The sequence below is a fragment of the Rhincodon typus genome, chromosome 28 (genome assembly GCF_021869965.1).
Source record: "Rhincodon typus isolate 14 chromosome 28, sRhiTyp1.1, whole genome shotgun sequence".
Classification (NCBI taxonomy): domain Eukaryota; kingdom Metazoa; phylum Chordata; class Chondrichthyes; order Orectolobiformes; family Rhincodontidae; genus Rhincodon; species Rhincodon typus.
Window position 1 is genome coordinate 9343978 of NC_063359.1, and position 18891 is coordinate 9362868.

The 18891-nt window shown below is 40.5% G+C and overlaps 1 protein-coding gene across 1 annotated transcript in view; it reads left to right on the forward strand.

The window, feature by feature from the left end:
* Positions 1-18891, forward strand: part of brinp1 (bone morphogenetic protein/retinoic acid inducible neural-specific 1) — a 107149-nt gene that overhangs the window by 78036 nt on the left and 10222 nt on the right. The window contains exons 5-6 of the mRNA XM_048613350.1: positions 11209-11445; positions 14387-14609. Coding sequence (XP_048469307.1) covers positions 11209-11445; positions 14387-14609 — 460 coding nt within the window. The remainder of the gene's footprint in view (positions 1-11208; positions 11446-14386; positions 14610-18891) is intronic.

The window sequence follows — 18891 nt, forward strand, 5'->3', positions numbered from 1 at the left end:
CAGTGCTGTCTCAGAGGAAGCGAGGGCTCAGAAACTCAAATGCTATTTCTGCAGCCCCATTCACAACCAATAGTTTGGAACCCATTGGTGTAGCAAGTGCTTTACCAGTGCGTTTAAGAAAGTAAATCTATTGGTAAGGTGGGTCAGCCTGCTTTTCTTACAAAGTCTCTTTATCCCTGCATGTTGCCCCCTTAAGTGTGACATCTAGCCATTACTGTCTGCAAATATGGATCACTGCATTCCACTCCTGCTTACATTTTACATCATTTCACAGACCTCTGGATAGCCACTGCAGAATGCAAAACTGCACTTTCACAACTTCTCAGTTTGAATATTCAATTCAATGTCAAATGAGATACAGAAGCAAAAGAAATGGGCAAAAGATATATTGGATTAAGGGAAAGAGAGAGGAACAGAGGTAGAAAGAAAAAAAAATTAAACCTTTTGTTATAGTCTAGTAACAAGTACAGTCTGATGGAATGAATTTCCACACTTGTCAATTTTCCGTTCAAGCGAGGTTGATTGGCAGTGACTAAGTTCATGACGCAGTTTACCATTTATTTACACAGGAATAGATATGTGCAGTGATTAGGACTAGGTGAATCTTATAGGCTATGAGATCCTTGATTGAGGTTGTTAACCTTGGCCAATCAGGGAGCCCTGGCTGACAGATATACACGGAGGATTCAGAAAGCCTCGCAACTTCAGGGACTGACTCCGAGCTGGCTGGTCACAGCTAGGGTACTGTGCACATGTAAATAAAGGGTGATCGGTGACGGGATACCGGCCTCTGTGCGGTTAATTCACATGTGTAATGTTTTTTTCCTGACAATTTCAGTGTGTATGCATGAGTAAGTCCAGAACTTTAAACCATTGCATGTATTTCAATGGCGAGTCTCCCAAGGAACTTTTTTCAGATAATCTTTGGAGGAGCAGGCCACTTCAGACACTGACCTCCTTATTTATGCACTGAACTGCATATGTGTATTTACTAAAGTTTACTGTCAGGTTTTCACATTAACGTAGCCAGTTCTATTCATCGCTGCAAAATCTAGACCATTATCTGATGCACCGCAGCGAAAATGAATCTATTTCTGCTAAATGCTTTTCATCCCTAGAGCAAGATGATTCCTTTTTAAGGAAAAGGTACAAAAGTAATTCAGTGGAGAGACATGGCTGAAAGTTTTATGCAGTGTTATGGTGCAATTTTAAATAGCTTGTTTTCAAAGCAGTATCTCGGTATTGCTGCCAATTGTGGTTTTGAAAGCGAGTTACACAAATCAGTAATGGAGTAAATATATTTACCAGATACATCTCATAAACAAGTACATTTGCTGCAGGGAAAATGCTTTCAAAATCAGACTGTAATTGTTTTGCAGTTGGTGGTTTATTCACAGAGCCGTTTAATATGAGCTTTGGCACCCTATTTGTTTGGTGAGTAATGCTGGCCTGTTTTGCCAGTCTCCATCCTTTTGAAGTAATTGTTTCTTGTCTCCGTGATTCATCACCTCGACCCCATATCAAAGCAAAAGTATTCATCAACAAAAAGGCAGGCAGGTATTGGCCGTCCACCAATTGTCAATTCATGACCACATTGGAAAATGTTGAATTCTTCCTTGCCTGTGGGTGTGTTAGGTATCTCCAACCTCTTGTAGCCATTATTCAGCTGAGAGTTTTGATAGAATAAACCCTGTCTATTTCCCTTCCTGGGGAACTGTGCACTTCTCCAGGTCTGGCCTCTTGAAGTGTCCTCCCCACCCCCTTCACAAAAACACTTATTGGTAGCCGTGCTGCCAACTGTTGAGATATCAATTCAATTTCAGAACCTCTGCACTTCTCATTCTGCTTGTTTAAAACCCCAGTTCCAGGCATTGGCTAACATGACTGTGTCTCAATGTCAATGTTTGTCAGTCCACACTTCTGTGAAATGCCTTGGGATACTAACTTGAAGGCATGATATAAATACTCATTATTGCAGTTGAGTGCCACTGTACTCAGTGCTAGGCCATGAGAGTTAATCCACCACCTCCTATTTTCCCTCAGAATTGAGGATGACTCAGTTCAGTGCATGAGCTACAGACTCTAACACATGTGGGATAGGTAGTGTTTGAAGGATTGAGTCTGAGGTTGGTTTGAGGCTTGTGAACTCTCTTTGACAACTTGACATTGTGCCTGCACATTCCTTAAAAAAAAGTATTTTGATATGTTCAGTCCCTGACTGGATAGTCAGCGGCACAGACAGGCGGTTCTATGGCCATGAATGAGACTGTAGGATGTTGTGTTGCCTCCATGGTACCAGGATCCTGGATGTCTCGGAGCGGGTACAGGACATCTTGAAATGGTAGGGAAAACAGACAGAAGTCATTGTCCACATTGGCACAAATGACACAGGAAGAAGGAAGAGATCCTGTGAGGACAATTCAGGGAGTTAGGTTGGGAGCAAAAAAGCAGGACTACCAGGGTAGTAATCTCAGGATTACTAACCGTGCCATGGGCTAGTGAGGCTAGGAACAGAGACAGAGTACAGTTGAACTCATGGCTACAGAGCTAGTGTAGGCCAGAGGGCTTTAGATATAAGGATTGTTGGGATGTCTTCTGGGGAAGGTGGGACCTATACAAGAAGGGTGCTTCGCACCTGAACTGGAGGGGCACCAATATCCTGGGCGGGAGGTTTGCTAGAGCTCTTTGGGAAGGGTCTAAACTAGTGTGACAGGGGGGTGGGAACGGAATAACAGGCCAGTAAGTGCAGGGACTGTGGACAAAGGAGAAACTGAGATATGCATAACGCAGAGTAAGAGCAGGCAGAGGGAAGTCGCGGGGCTCAGACGGACTGGAGGTCTGGAGCACATTTACTTCAATACACAAAGTATAACAGGTAGGACCGATGAACTAAGAGCATGGATTACTGCATGGAATTACGGTGTTATTGCAGTTACGGAGACATGGTTAAAGGAAAGACAGGACTGGCAGCTTAACATTCCAGGATATCGCTGTTTTAGATGGGACAGAAAGGGAAACCAAAGGGGTGGGGGAGTTGCATTGATTAGGGATCTCATCACAGCTGTATTGAGGGATATTGCAGTAAGGCATTATGCGCGGACCTCAGGATTAGGAAGGGTGAAATCAGAATGTTAGGAGTTTTCTATGGACCTCCCAATAGCCCATGTGAGACAGAGGAGCAGATATGTAGTCAGATACTGGAAAGGTGTGAAAATGCAGGGTAGTTGTGGTGGGTGGCTTTAACTTTCCTCTTATTGACTGGGACCCACTTTGAGCCAGGGGCTCGGATAGAGAGCAATTTGTTAGATGTGTCCAGGAGGGCTTTTTGAAACAGTATGGTGACAATCCAACCAGAGAGGAGGCCACACTCGACTTGGTATTAGGGAATGAGTCAGGACAGGTGATGGATGTTTTAGTAGGAGAGCATTTTGGGCTTAGTGACTATAACTCCATAACATTCGAGTAGTCATGGACAAGGACAAGAGTGACCCTCAGGTAAGGGTACTTAAGTAGGCAAGGGCCAATAATATCCAAATTAGACAGGACCTGGGGAATGTGGGTTGGGAGCAGTTACTTGAGGGAAAATCTATGCCTGGCATGTGGGAGACTTTTAAAGACCAGTTGATTAAAGTGCAGGACATGCATGTCCCTGCAAAACTGAAGGATAGGAATGGCAGGATTCAGGAACCATGGATGACAAGGGAAATTGTAAACTTAGTCAAAAGGAAAAAAGAAGCATACGATAGGTCGATGCAGCTACAAGCTGATGAAACCTTTGAAGAGTATAGAAAAATTAGGAAAGAACTTAAATGTGGAATTAGAAAGGCTAAAAGGGGCCATGAAATTTCTTTAGCAAACAGGGTCAAGAGAATCCCAAGGCTTTTTATACATATATTAGAAGAAAGAGGGCAACAGGGGAAAGAGTAGGCAAAGAGGAGTCAAGGGCAAAGGAGGGAAGTTATGTGTAGAGCCACAGGAAGTGGTATAGATCCTTAATGAATACTTTGTGTAAGTATTCACCAAGGAGAAAAACTATCTGATGTTGGGGTCAGGCTTGAGTATGTGAATACGCTAGAGAATGTCAATATATTGAAGGAGGAAGTTTTGGGTATCCGAAATTGCATTAAGGTAGACAAGTCCCCAGGGCCAGATGGGATCTATTCCCTGTTACTGTGAGAGGCAAGGGAAGAAATAACTGGGGCATTAGCAGATATCTTCACATCCTCTTTGACCACAGGTGAGGTTTCAGAGAAATGGAGATTAGCCAATGTTGTTCCCTTGTTTAAGAGTGGAAGTAGAGATAATCCACAAAATTATAGGCCGGTGAACCAGACATTCGTGGTGGCGAAGCTCTTCAAGAAGATACTAAGGGACAAGCTATATACACATTTGGAAGAAGGTCGTGTCTCACCAAACTGATTGAAATTTTTGAAGAGGTGACAAAGATAATTGATGAGGGAAGGGCTGTGAGTGTAGTTTATGTGGACTTTTGTAAGGCATTTGATAAAGTCCCGCATGGTAGCAAAACTAAAATCACATGGGATTTGGGGTGGGCTGGCTAGATGGACACAAAACTGGCTTGGTCATAGAAGACAGAGGGTAACAGTGGAAGGGTGTTTTTCAGAATGGAGACTGGTAACTAGTGGTATTCCACAGGGATCAGTCTTAGGTCCTCTTTTTTATAGTATACATAAATGATCTGCAGGAAAATGTGGGTGGTCTGATTATAAGTTTTCAGATGACATAAAGATTGGCAGAGTTGCTGATAATGCCAACGATTGTGAAAGGATACAACAGGATATAGATAGATTGGCGACTTGGGCACAGAAATGGCAGATGGAGTTTAATCCAGACAAATGCGAGGTGATGCATTTTAGAGGATCAAATTTAGATGTGAATTATACTGTTAATGGCAGAACTCTTAGGAACATTAACATACAGACAGATCTGGGCATGCAGGTCCACAGTTCATTAAAATGGCAACACAGGTGGCCAAGGAAACTAAGAAGGCATATGGCATGCATGCCTTCATCGGCTGGGGCATGGAGTACAACAGTTGGCAAATGACGTTGGAGCTATATAAAACCCTTGTTAGGCCATATTTGGAGTATTGTGTGCAGTTTTGGTCACCACATTATCAGAAGGACATAGAAGCTTTGAAGACAGTGCAGAGGAAGTTCATCAGGATGTTGCCCCGTATCTAGGGCATAGTCTATGAGGTAAGGTTAAAAAGACCAGGATTGTTTTCACTGGAAAAACGGAGGCTGAGAGGAGACCTGATGGATGTCGACAAAATTATGAGAGGTGTAGATAGGGTGGATAGTTAGAGGCTTTTTTCCCAGGGTTGAAGTTTCAATTACAAGGAGGCACAGGTTCAAGGTGAGAGGGGGAGTGTTTAAGGGAGATGTGCGAAGGAGGCTTTTCATGCAGAGAGTGGTAGGAGCCTGGGAAGCACTGCCAGAAGAGGTGGTGGAAGTAGGTATGTGGGCGACATTTAAGAAGCATCTGGATGGTTATGTGAATAGGGAGGGAATAGTAGGGTACGGATTGAATAAGGGCAGAAGGTTTGTTTTTTAGTTTAGTCAGGGCATGATGTTCGGCACAGGCTTGGAGGGCTGAAGGGCCTGTTCCTGTGCTGTACTTCTCTTTTGTTCTTTTGTTCTTTCGAAGTGATCCTTCTCTGTTTTGGTTGGTCACAAGCCAAGGGTTCCTGGGGCAGGTTAGAACAGTTCAGGAACACTTTGGAGGATTTCCCTGAAGCACTTCCACTGTTCTCTTTGGAGTCTCCTGCTGCAAGTGAGTCTCAAGGTAGTTGAGCCTCATTCCGCCTCCACATAAGAACAAAACAGGTGCTTCTAACAAGCATTATTGGTTAATGGTCCTGAATAACAAATTGTCACCTTCTGTGATGTAGATATGCATATGCCAATTGCTGTAGCATGTTGGACAAGACAAGTTAATTTTACTAATTAGCTCCTATGGCGCAAATCTTAAGAATTAGGAACAGACTTCAAATGAAATATTCCTCATGTGCCTTCTGGATGCCACAGATTTAAAAGGGCATTTCAGCTTGGTAGTGGGTGCAGAGGAAATTTACCAGAGTGGTGCAGTTTTGAGGGGTTTCAGCTTGCATGGAGAGTCAAGAGAGGATAGGCTTGTTCCCCTCAGAGCAGAAAGAAGTCAAGGGAATAAGTAGAATTTTAAGAAATTTAAGTAGAACAGATCAAAATTATGAAGGAAAAATCTCTGATAGAATAAGGCTATGATAGAATAAGTATTGGCTTCACTGACAAGATTGTAAGAACCAAAAGATGTAGATTTAATGGAATGATCAAAATAATGAAATAGAAGTTGAGAGCTGCCTGTCAAAAAAGGATTGGATTTAAACTTGAAGTAAAAGTATTTATAGGGCTGTGAGGAAACAGTTGGACTAATTGGATCACTCTAAAGTGAGCCAGGAAAGGCATGATGGACCATATTACTTTCCTCTGTGTTATACAGTTCGATTATATGGAGTTAAGTGTACAGAATCACAAAAGTATTGTGACACAGAAGGAGGCCATTAAGGTCATCATGTCTGTTTTGGCTATTCTTTGAGCAGTGTGACTTAACACTTGTCTAGATAGAATTGTGTTTACAGTTCAAAAATACTTCATAGACCTGTCCTTGCATTGTGAACAAGGAACAACATCACAAGAGCAATTAAAGTTTACAGGAATATTCTTTACAATCAAAACTAATCTGATTTTTCTTTTCACTCAACAAGATCTGTCCCATCCATTCTGAAAACCCACAGTAACAACAGCATCCCTATTCATTTACAGAACATGTCTCTCACAGGGCTACATATGATGAATCTGTGGATATCAGACCAGCATGCACTGGTCCCTTCTGTATTTCATTTGTGTTTCCTTAAGCCATGAAGTATTTGAAGATGATTTGGCCATCAGAGAGCAGAAGATTGCTACAGGAATTGACACGACTGTGGATGATGGAGTTTAAGCAAATATACTTCACAATATTTCACTGTTTCAGGGGTATTTTTTTTTGCAGGAAACCAAGTCAATTCTAACAAGATACAGCAGGAGGTGAAATTAAGTTATAGCATTTTTGCAATTTATCCAAAGGTGACACAGAATGAAAATGACCTTTTCCTTACTAATATTAGGTGGAGGAATCATTTGAAAAGTTAATAATTGGCACTTTGGTCAACTGATAGCTTGTTAGCTACACTATTGAAACTGCACTAACCTTTGGAGTCCAAGACTAAGAGCCTAACATTTCTTTGGAAACTTATTAATAGTTGCATTTTATTTCTGAGAGCCTGCTATTGACATTAGACTGAATTTAATTTCCTGATGTGTAATATAGAAGGAATTGTGGAGGGGCATTATGGTGCTGTAGTAATATCTCTACCTCTGAATTAAAAGCCCCAGTTTCAAGTCCCACCTGCTCCAAAGGTATGTATAATAATGTCTCTGAACAGGTTAATTAGAAAATATCTTAAGTGCTAATTGTGGGTCTTCCAGCCTACTTCTCAGTTGGAAGATTTAGGTTCAAGTCCTACCTGACTTGGAGCTGTGTTGCGAAAGGTTGATTAAATTATCCATAGAGCTAATTGTTGAAAAGCTCACAAGCAACCAGTAGTCAATGTAGCACTTTGACTATTTAATTAATGCCTCTTAAGCATTGATATCCAGCTTTCAATGCAAACCTAAAGTAAAGGATTATCCTAGCCAGTTATGTGTAAGATGTCCATAGCCAAAAAATATACAAGTCTGTTGCAGCTGCACGTTCATTTTTATGCTCCAGGTACCCCAATGCCTGTCAAGAAGGAGTTCAATAGTAACATTTTCTTGCTCAAGCTGATGTTGTTGTGTCTCTGAGTAATATAAAGACACCATCAGTATTAATCCGTTGCTTGTAGCAAACAACCACTTTAACTGCAATCATCAAACACCAGTATTTATTGAGTCTGTCCTTTTCTTTGAGCCCATATCTTGCTTTACAGTCAGCTCAATGGATTTCAAGTCCTTTTTGTTGCATTTCACACCTTATCTGTATAGGCTGCTCTATACTAGGTTTAGTTCAACTTGGTGATAGTTGCAGGTTGACCCAGTGCGGTTTTGGTGGGTTGAGAAGACAAGAGCTGAAGAGGCCAGAATGAGATGGACTCTCTCCTGTTCCAAACCAGACAATCTCAGCTGGAGTGTTGTGTACCGTTCTGAGCATTGTGCCTTTTAGGAAGGATCTGAGTACAGAACAGAAGAGATTTACAAGAACATTTTTTTTTTAAAATTCACTCGTGTCACGTGGGTGATGATGGCTGGGCAGCATTTATCACGCATCCGTAGTTATCCTCAACAAGTTGGTGGTGAGTTATCTTCTGAATCACTTTAATCCATTTGATATAGTTCCGCCCACAATGCCAGGATTAGAGGAGTGCAGAGATCTCAAGGGGGAGCTGAACACAATTACAGAGATGGAGGTGAAAGGCCATGGAAGTGTTCGAAAACAGGGTGTGACACTTTAAACCAAAGTGTTGCTTGAATAGGAACCAATATAGGTCAACAGGCTTGGAGATCATAGGGGAACAAATGTGCTGTGAGTTCAAACACAAGCAGCAGAGTTTTAGATGACCACATTCACCAACCACCTAACCAAGCGATATACTCTAGCAACCGTGTAAAACAAGGGCACCTCTGTATATCCCAGAACAAGAACGACAATTTTTTCATGGAATTCTGCACTTGTAATTGCCAGGATCTGCTTTAGCCACTTTTACACTGCATCCTTTAAATGATCCAAGAACAGTCAGACTCCCATTATAGAGGTCTCCCAGGTCCTAAAATTATCTTTTTTTAAAATAACTATTAAATACTTGTCACCTGAAAGAAATAATTGCGGAGGAATAAAATAGTGCAAGGCTTGTATAATCCTGGTGAAAGATTTTAACAGTTTAGTGGTCACAATCATTACTCACAAAAGCAGAAATTGCTGGAAAAACTCAGGCATGATCTGTGGAGGGAAAGCAGTGTTATTGTTTTGGGTCCAGTGACCCTTCTTCAGTGTTCATGAGTTCTGAAGAAGGGTCACCAGACTGGAAATGTTAACTCTGCTTTCTCTCCACAGATGCTGCCGGACCTCCTGAGTTTCTCCAGCAGTTTCTGTTTTTGTTTCTGATTTCCAGCATCTGCAGTTGGTTTTTTTGATTACTTGGTTAGCTTTAATATTTATCTTAGGATAATGGTAGACAAAAAGTAAAAGTTCTAAGTTGGGAATAAGTCAATGTTTTGGCATGGGGGCATGCATCAGCGAGTGGAGACAAAAGAAACACGAGTAGGTGGAGTCAGGCTCATGCAGACCCAGAGTTTCAGATTTACTTTCAGCTGAAGAAGTTGGAGGTTTTTGGAGTTGAAGCTGCTAGATGCAGCTCTCTCTCTCTGCTGCGAAAACCTGAGTTCTCTCTTGGCTGCTCGATTTGTTTTTTTCAGTATTATATTCTGTTTGACTAGAGTGAGAAAATACCACATGAAAATAACACTGTTTAGCTGAATTTGCCTTTGCCAAGGGTGTGTATATGGGATGCTGCTATATTGGAACAGTTGATGGGTAGTCGTTAAATAATATATTATTTTATTAAGTATTTTGATAGAGTTAAAGTTGTGCCATTTCTTTTGTATTTTAACTGTGATGTAAGAATAAATATTGTTTTGCTTAAAGTCTAATAGTTTGACCAATCAAATCACATCTGGAACATAGAGATAACAAGGTGTAGATCTGGATGAACACAACAGGCCAAGCAGCATCAGAGGAGCAGGATAGTTCCTACTATCACACCTTGTTATCTGAGATTCTCCAGCATCTGCAGTTCCTACTATCTCTGAAACATCTGGAACACAGCACCTTACACTTGCCTACACATAAGATAAAAGTTAGGGTCCAGGCTATCTTCTTGTTATATTTTGACGGGGTTTGCTCTGGTCCATAACAATGATCAGCTCCAGAGCAGGTGGGACTTGAACCCAGGTAGTAACATTTATTATGGACCAGACCAAACCCCCTCAAAATTATTAGATGATAGCCTAGACCCTTATTTTTTTCTTATTTTAAAGGTAAATGTGAGGTGCTGTGTTCCACATGCAATTTGATTGGTCAAACTACTTGACATTAAGCAGAACACAGTTTATTCAACTGCTACAGTGCAAATACAACAAAAGAAAGAGGAACTTGGAATAACTTAATGCTATTAGAAAATTTAACAGAACAGTAGATTATTTTACCACTAAACAGATAACCAAACCATAACTATTCCCATATAATGACATACCATGAACACATCCTTGGCAAAAGGCCAGTTCAGAAAACGGATTGTCTCACATGCAGTTCTCCAATCCATGAGGAAAGGATATCAATAGACATTTCTGAGAGAGCCAGGATAGATTCACTACCTTCCAACGCTGCTGAAAGCTAACTAAAAATCCTAGATCTGTGAGATCTTGACCATCCCCACTCGGGCTGCTACTATTGTTCCAACTTAAAAAAAAGGCCTCACAAGCTGTTTATGCTCTCATAGACTGCTCGGTACCTGTCCCCCAAATTTCTCTCTAAAAGAAACCAGGACAATACACACCTCTTAAAGCCACAGTATTATCACGAACTACCATTGTGCCATTAGATTCTTACTCCAGATCTTTTGGCATTTATTGAATCAACTGGCCAAGTACACTAATGCATTTTAGTCTTTGTGCAACATGCATTTCATTTGAGTTATCTTAGAGAGAGAGATTAATATGATACATTAAAATTGTGCATTTGTTAGTCACCTTAACAATAGTACACTGGCAGAAGCAAGCGTATTTTGCTGCATAAACTCAAATTGTAGAGTGTTTCTGTTAGGAGCCACGTTCTTACATATATAAATAAGTATCTGCTTACCGTGCATGATCCTCCAGCAAAATAAAATTAATCATTTGCAGACTTAATTATCCTGTCCTGTAGCTGAATGTTTATTGCAATATTCAATACTTTCATGCAACTTAACTGCCCTGAAGAACTGTGCTGTGAAAGAAAATGAGGTATTGTTTTTGGAGGTTGCACTGGATAAGTCTGAATCGTTGACTGGCCACTGGTTTTGTATTCTGGTGGAAATAACTGAATTAAATAAAATCATTAATGCATTCCCCCTTTGCTTATCTGCTCCTGTAGGTCTCCAGGTTGTTCTTCCTGAATACCTGAGAGAGAAGTTTGTGCAGTCAGCCCTGAGCTACATCATGTGCAATGGAGAAGGCGAATACATCTGTAAAAACAGCCAGTGTGCTTGTCAGTGTGCAATAGAATTTCCACAATGCAACTGTCCTATCACTGACATTCAACTCATGGAAAATTCACTGGCTGGACTTTCTGAGGCCTGGAACACAGCTTATAAAGATTTTGAAACATCAGGTAAATTGAATAAACTTTGAGAGCTCTCTTGGGATAAAAATAAACATTTTGAAAAATTGCATGCCACACAGCTTAAATGGGCACAAGCGATTCGAATAAAGCCTCATTTGGGATTCTCACATTGACAATTATTTTGCAGTTACTTCAAAACTTTGATTTCTAATCTTGCCTATCACAGTCTCGTACTAATTTCACTAATTTCACAATACCCAGCAACCAGAAACAGTGTGATTTCTGGATTTCTTCTCAGAAATCCAGCTTTGTAAAAGTGGAAGTCCCTCAGCAGGTGACAGAGTTTTTCATTTAATGACCATTATGATTGATTATTGTTACTTGGTTCCATTTTAAAAGATGTATTGACTTCAAAATGCAGTTCACAAATTGAGCAAAACCCTGACGTTCCATTGTAACTGAATAGTAAATGCATCAAGTTCAATCCGTTCCCTTTTCTGACTTGAATTTAAACAAGATGTGCTGGTGTTGGACTGGGATACACATGACACCTATTCAAATCACTTCACTACTTCACCTGACGAAGGAACAGGGTCCCGAAAGCTTCTGATTTTAAATAAACCTGTTAGACTGTAACCTAGTGTCATATGACTTCTGATTTTGACTTTAAACAGCCATTAAAATCCCACAGTTGACCACAACACTCCACTCAGGGAGAACAACCAGCAATTTTCCTTATCGATATTTGTCATCCAGTGACCTGTGTTAGAAAGTGCGTGTTAAATGGATCCCAGGCCTGATAATGAGGGAAGAAACCTGGTGCAAGTCCTTTTCAGAATGTAGCATTACAGATGCCCACCCCCACGCTGGATATAGAGTGTGCCAGCAATCTCCCTTTATTAGGGCTCTAAGTACTTGAAAAGCAGAAGTCACTATGGGTTACTGAGGACCCTAAGTGTCCTCTCTCATTAGAGAGACAGAGAGAGAGACAACTGCTGTTGAGTTAGACATGAGGATCACTACACTGCAGGTGAGGGGTGAGGTTGAATAGTCAGGTGACCTCAGATTGTATGGGAATTGAAAACTGTTGGCAACCCTCTGCACAAACATATGAATGCTCTTCACCTTTGTAGTTCACCAAATTAAGACTCATGTAACAAGCCACCACTGCAGTTCTAAGGGAAGAATATGGTGGGGATTTACTTTGATATTCTCCTCCCTCTGTTTGTGTAATCTGCCAACACTCGTACACTTATGGAGTCTTGGATGGGAACCTGCAGATTTATAACATCAACAGCTGCATGAGAGACAGATGAGAAAAAAAAACACACACAGAGTAGTCACTTGTCTCATTTTATTTCCATCACAACTGAGGCTGCCCTAAATCACTTGTGTCATCAGTGCTGATAATTTATTGGCCTTTTACACTGAGAAAACACCACCATTTAATCACTGTAACTAAACACTTTGTTCTTCATTGTACAAAACTATATTCCATTAGACACTGAGAACGGGGATATCCACAGATCTGGCTGATGCTATTTGTGAATTTTTATGATTACTTCACAAGGCACAGAGTTGTGGAAAAATTGTCTGATTGTTTTGATGCTGTGAGTCATGTTCTCTGAGCCCTTTGTCCTTCAATATGAATTCAGAAATGTTAAGCAAATAAATATAAACAATATGTTGGCATAATAATTTGATACCTTGTGCTGTGTCCCAATAGTGAGATGGAGACTCACACCAATGATTGGTTCTCTCTCTCAGCCCAGTTTCTGTTTGAATATTTTTCAAGCTGTCTTACCCCAGTTTTCAACAACTTCTCCCCATGCCTTTTGCTGCATATCCTCAAAATCTACTTCTTTCCCTCTGTATTTGGTCATTTCCACAACTGCCCTGTTCCTGTGCAAAATCCATTTTTTTGTTCTCGGGGTGATAACTGCAAATGAAACTTAAAGCAATTGCAAGGAAGAACTTGCATTTACAAATAGACCATCGAAGTTTAAGGTTGTTTTGAAATTCTTTACTGTCAGTTAAGTACTTGAGAAAAGTGTCTGTTATAATGTAATTTGTACACAGCAGTGTCCCATATAGCAGGTATAACGGGGAGATAATCTTGCATTTTCTGAGTGTTGGTTTGGAATAAATTTTGAACAGTACATTGTATAGACCTTCTGTTGCTGTTCTTCAGAAAAGTACCATGAGTTCTTCCTCATCGACGTGAGAAGGTAGCCATGGCCATGGCTTAGGGTCTCATCTGAAAGGTGACGCCTCAGACAGTCTAGCACTGTCTCCAGACTACATTAGAGTAGCAGCCTAGATTGTGTGTGTTTAATTCTCTAGAGTGGGACTCAGCTTGCACCTTCCTTTCAGGAGAACTACCAACAGCCACAGTTGACACCAATGCAGGCTATTTTAAATAAAAACCGAAAGAACTGCGGATGCTGTAAATCAGGAACAAAAACAAAGTAGCTGGAAAAGCTCAGCAGGTCTGGCAGCATCTGTGAAGGAGAAAACAGAGTTAACGTTTCGGGTCCGGTGACCAGCAACTTTGTTTTTGTTCAGGCTATTTTAATGTTGATCAAATACCACAATGATGGAAAAGGAATGGTCTATTCAAGAATGCTCCCATGTTTTCCAATTACACATGGAGGCTGATCTGAAAATAGACTGTGCTCCCAAATCCAACTCATGGCTTATGTCAGGCAAACCTTAGAGAGAAACAAGATAACCTATGTGGAAAACATTGGTTTTGGATCAACCATGTGGAATTTGTGTCTTCTTTAGAATAAGTTGCCACCTCTAGAAATGAAGAGCATGCACCACGGCAGTTGGCATTTTACATTGGAAGGTGTCTGTCCAGTCCAAGCCAAAGAGGATTGGGGCAGCGCCTAGAGTGGTCAACGTCTAATCAAAAATGTAGAATAGAAATAAGCCTGTCTTTGCAGAACTTGCTATTCAAAGCCCGCCTGTCATTATTTCCTTCCAGATGAATTCAAGTCCTTCTTGAAGCGTTTGCCCACCACACATTTCCTGACCGTGGGGAGTGTCCACCAGCTCTGGGGCAATGACTGGGATCTCCAGGCACGGTACAAAATTCTCCAGAGCTCTGTGGAGACGTTAAAGTTGAAAATCCAGCGCACTGCCCGCAAACTCTTCAGCCTCAGTATCCGCTGCCGTCATAACCCAAACCACCAGATGCCTCGAGAAAGGTAAGGAAGACATGGAACGAAGGGAGTGCTAGTCAGGGGTCTCTTCCTTTTCAGTCAGAGGTGAGGTTCTGGTGTTTTCGTGCTGTGGTGCAACAATAATCATTGTTCACCCTGATAAACCACGACACTTGAAAAGCGAACCAGGAAAGAGATGGAAGAGATTGTATCTCCTAACTTTCCCACAGATGCTCCTACTCTGACAAGAATGTTCTGACCTTCACTGGGAATGTAGAATAAATTAATCAACTCAGCTTGGAATTCCCATAGGGTAGCATCCTTTATTGACGTCAAAAATAAAGTCTGACAAATAAAAAACAGTGGGCCATTCAAAAGAGGTGGCGGTGAGGTAGAACTGAGTGTTATTGACATACATGTAAAAAATGACATTGTTGGATAATCTTGCTGAGGACATTTAGAGAGATGAGGTGGCCACGGACACAGTCAAGGAAGAATCATTGTTACAGTTCGCTAGTTACCATTAGATAAATGAGAAATGCAGTGGAACCAGGTGAGTGCCAGTTTCAGCTAGCTGGATAGAAATGGTGGAAGATGGTGAAATCAACTGAGCCAGTGGCTGTAGACTGTCCTAGGGAAAATCAAGAAGTAATTTATAAGAATCACACAGGATGTTATTTGTGACTTTGATGAGAGCTGTTCTGATACAGTAATAGAGAAGGATATCTGTTTGAAGGATTCAGACATGGAATCCCAGGTAAGATTGGACCGAATTTAGGATGCCACAACATATTTAACAACATTGGAAGGGGAGGCTAGCTTGGAAATGATATAAAGCTTGTAAGTAGGCAGGTCAAGTGTATGTTTTTAGGAAAAGAAGGATGTTGACAGCACACTTTAAGGACAAGAGGACAGATCTGACGCGGAAGGAAACAATAGGATAAATCAACATTTTAAGCTAGGGAAAGTTTATCTAAAATGACAACAAAGTGTTTTTGCAGATGAAAAACCATTTCATCTCACTCTTGGGAGCTAATGCCATTAAAGTGAAAAGGGAGATGTGTTTTCCAGTCTTGAAAATAATACGTAAAACAGTGGCAGAGCTAAGAAATCAAGAACAGGAGAATAATTCAAAATATACTTGGAGTTTCTATAGATACTGTAGAGCAAACAAAAGATGTCGATAATTATATTTAGACACTGAGGATAAAAGAACAATGCTAGTTATTTGCAGTTTATCCTTTTTTTAATTTGCTAAATTAATGAGCATGGATTGAAAATTTCATGGACAGAAAACTGAGAATAGGAAGTGTCCATTTTTCAGGATAGAAGAATCTAAATAGTATAGTTTTTACAGCCTCTTTGCTTCTTACTGTCCCAGCAAGCTTCGATATATTAAACTCAATCCCCTCATCAATGCTACTGTAGATCATAAATGACTTGGCCCAAGCACAAATCCTTACAAAGTGATTGGATCAGAAAGCACCAGTTGGTTTTTGTGTGAAATGTGAAATTATTCACTTGGCAGCGAAAATGAAAAGGGATTTTTCTTAGAAATGAAAGACTAATAAGGGTTTGTTTTCAGACAGATTTGGGGACCTTTGTGGATAAATCATAGAAGTTTAGCATGCAAGTTTTCTAATATCACTTTCAAAGTATATGCAAATGATCGAGGAAGCAGGATATAAAGCATGATACGGCCAACATCAGTTCTTAGTTTAGGAAGTGCAGCTGTTGTTGAAGATAATAATTGCTGAATCTGTTTGGTGGATCTGCCTGAAATATACAACGCATATTGCTACACAGGGGGAATGGCCCGAGCCCGTCTGAAAGTTAAACCAAAACACAAGCCCCAACCTGTTATGGCTGGAGTAGAAGTTCCCTTCTAATAATTAACCCCAAAACACCCACAGAAGCTCGCCTTTCCCCTCGTAATCTGTTAAAAGAATGGTTAAAAGAAAGAAAGTCCCTAATCTCCACTTTACAAATTAGAAGAAACAATTTATTTGTTTAATCCTAACAATGAACAAATTAACAGAATTACTCACAAACTGAATAATTCCCCCTTAGACTACTATCTACTTCCTAACTGGTCTAAATTCTATTGGAATGCTGTTCAAATAAACACAAGTCCCACGTATATAGTCCAAGTTAATTTTAAAAAAACTTAATCGCTCCAAATTCGCACAGTCTATGTCTTCTCCACTTTATCTCCAATCTTCCTTCCGTTGATCTCATGTCACAAACACCTTTCTTCTGATGATTCTGCTGTCTTGCATATTTATCTCTAATTTCTACCATGAGGTCTTTGAGCCAAAATGCGGTGGTACCTTTGATGGGTCTTTTCAGCAATTTTATGTGAAAGCCAGGTTTGTATATCAGAAGGTGAACGTGTTTTCGCTGCAGCTGAAGTTTGGCTCTCCCTTCAAATGGCAGTTGGCTCTCTCCTACTAAGTTGTTTCCAAGAACAAACTGTATTCCAGGAATTGACACTCTTTCAATCACTCCCACTTTCACTTCTCCAGCCTTGATTGGACTTTCCAACCTGATTTTACACAGGGGAACGCTAAATCTCTACCCATCTATTCCACAGATTACCACTCTCTCGGGTAGCATTTCGGAAGGAGTGCAAATACTTTCATCTCTTACTGTTAGAGACTGACCAGCTCCTCTATTTCTCAATATTGTAACTTCTTTACCTTCTCCCTCTATTCTTATTGAGTAAACCTTAACCCCCAGAGGTGAAGTGTTTGTTGATATCAGATACTGTCTCATTATCCTGCCTGTGACTAGGCTGTGCATTCTCCTGCAGCTCCTTGAATTCTTTCAGGATTTCCTTCACTACCTCAACTAATCCCACTGGTTTAGCCTCTTTTACCACATCCTTTTTCCCAGTGCCTCTCTTAAACCACCAGCACTGTGACTTTGTGTGTCCCATCTTATTACAGTGAAGGCACCTGAGGCCCTTTCACTTCTTTTTCACCCTATTAGGTTTCTTTTTTCACATGTGGTAAACTGCTCCCAGTTAGATCTACTTTTTGTTTTTCAATTGTTTTCCCAATTTCTATCCCTCACAGAATGAAATTGCTGTCGGAAGCTAAATTTCAATTTATGCACTAATAAATATTCATCCGCTATCTCTGCAGCTGTTCTTACGTTGGTAACTTTCTGTTCCTCAGTATGAGTTCTTATCCTCTCTGGAAGTGAGTTTTTAAACTCCTCCATCAAAATAATTTCTCTAAGACCCTCATATGTCTTCTATCTTTAATGCTGTCGCTGTTGCTCTGTTTAATTCCTTCAAACACAACAAAACTCTGACCAGGTTCCTTCTTTATGTTTCTGAACTGTTGCCTATATGCTTCTGGTACCAATTTATAGACACTCAAAATAGCCTGTTTAACCTCTTCATAATCTCTTGACACCTCATCTGACAGCGCTGCAAACACCTCACTAGCCCTGCCTACCAACTTGGTCTGAATTAACATTACCCACATAGTCTCTGGCCAATTCATCTGCTTAGCAGGTTTTTCAAATGAAATGAAAAAGGCTTCCACATCTTTTTCATTGAATTTTGGGAATGTTTCGACATATTTGTATCTATCCTGACCAGGTCTTTGGCCATGATGGGTTTGCTCATCGTCACTCTCCGCCTCACTAAACCTGTCTTTTACCTTCATCTCCATCCTTTTAAATTGACTTTCCTGTTCAATTTGTAACTTCTGAGGTTCAAACTCTCTCTCTCTTTCTCCCTGTCTTCTCTCTCTCTTTCTTTTTTCTCAGCTAAGAACCTTCTCTCCTTTTCTTTATCTTCTAACTCCAGTTGTCTCATTTGCAATTTAATTTTTTCTAACTCCATGGCACTTGCCTGTTTCTGTGATACACCTATGTGTTTGAGCAACTCCATTTACAGTTTCAGCTTTCCTTTTATCCCTAGTTAAACCCATTTCTAGCTTGTCTGCTAATTCCACAAGTATATCATTCCTTTGTCTTTCTAAACTTTCTCAGCAAATTTGAGAAGCGTCTTCAAATCCCAGAACCTCTTTAGTAAGGTTAAGAGCCAGTTCCCTCATTTTTAATTTAATCACTGACTACTAACCAAAATTAAACAGATTTTTCTCTCTTAAGTTTTATTTAAACATCTAGGACAATAATCCCCAAGTCTGTTTCAATCTGGCCAGATCTTGGACTTGAACCGTCTAGATGCTGGACTTTAACCAACCAGATCCCGGACAAGCTCCCAATTTGTTACGGGAGAGAATGGCCAAACCCTTCTAATAGTTAAACCAAAACACAGGCTCCCACCTGTTATGATGGGAGTAGAAGTTCC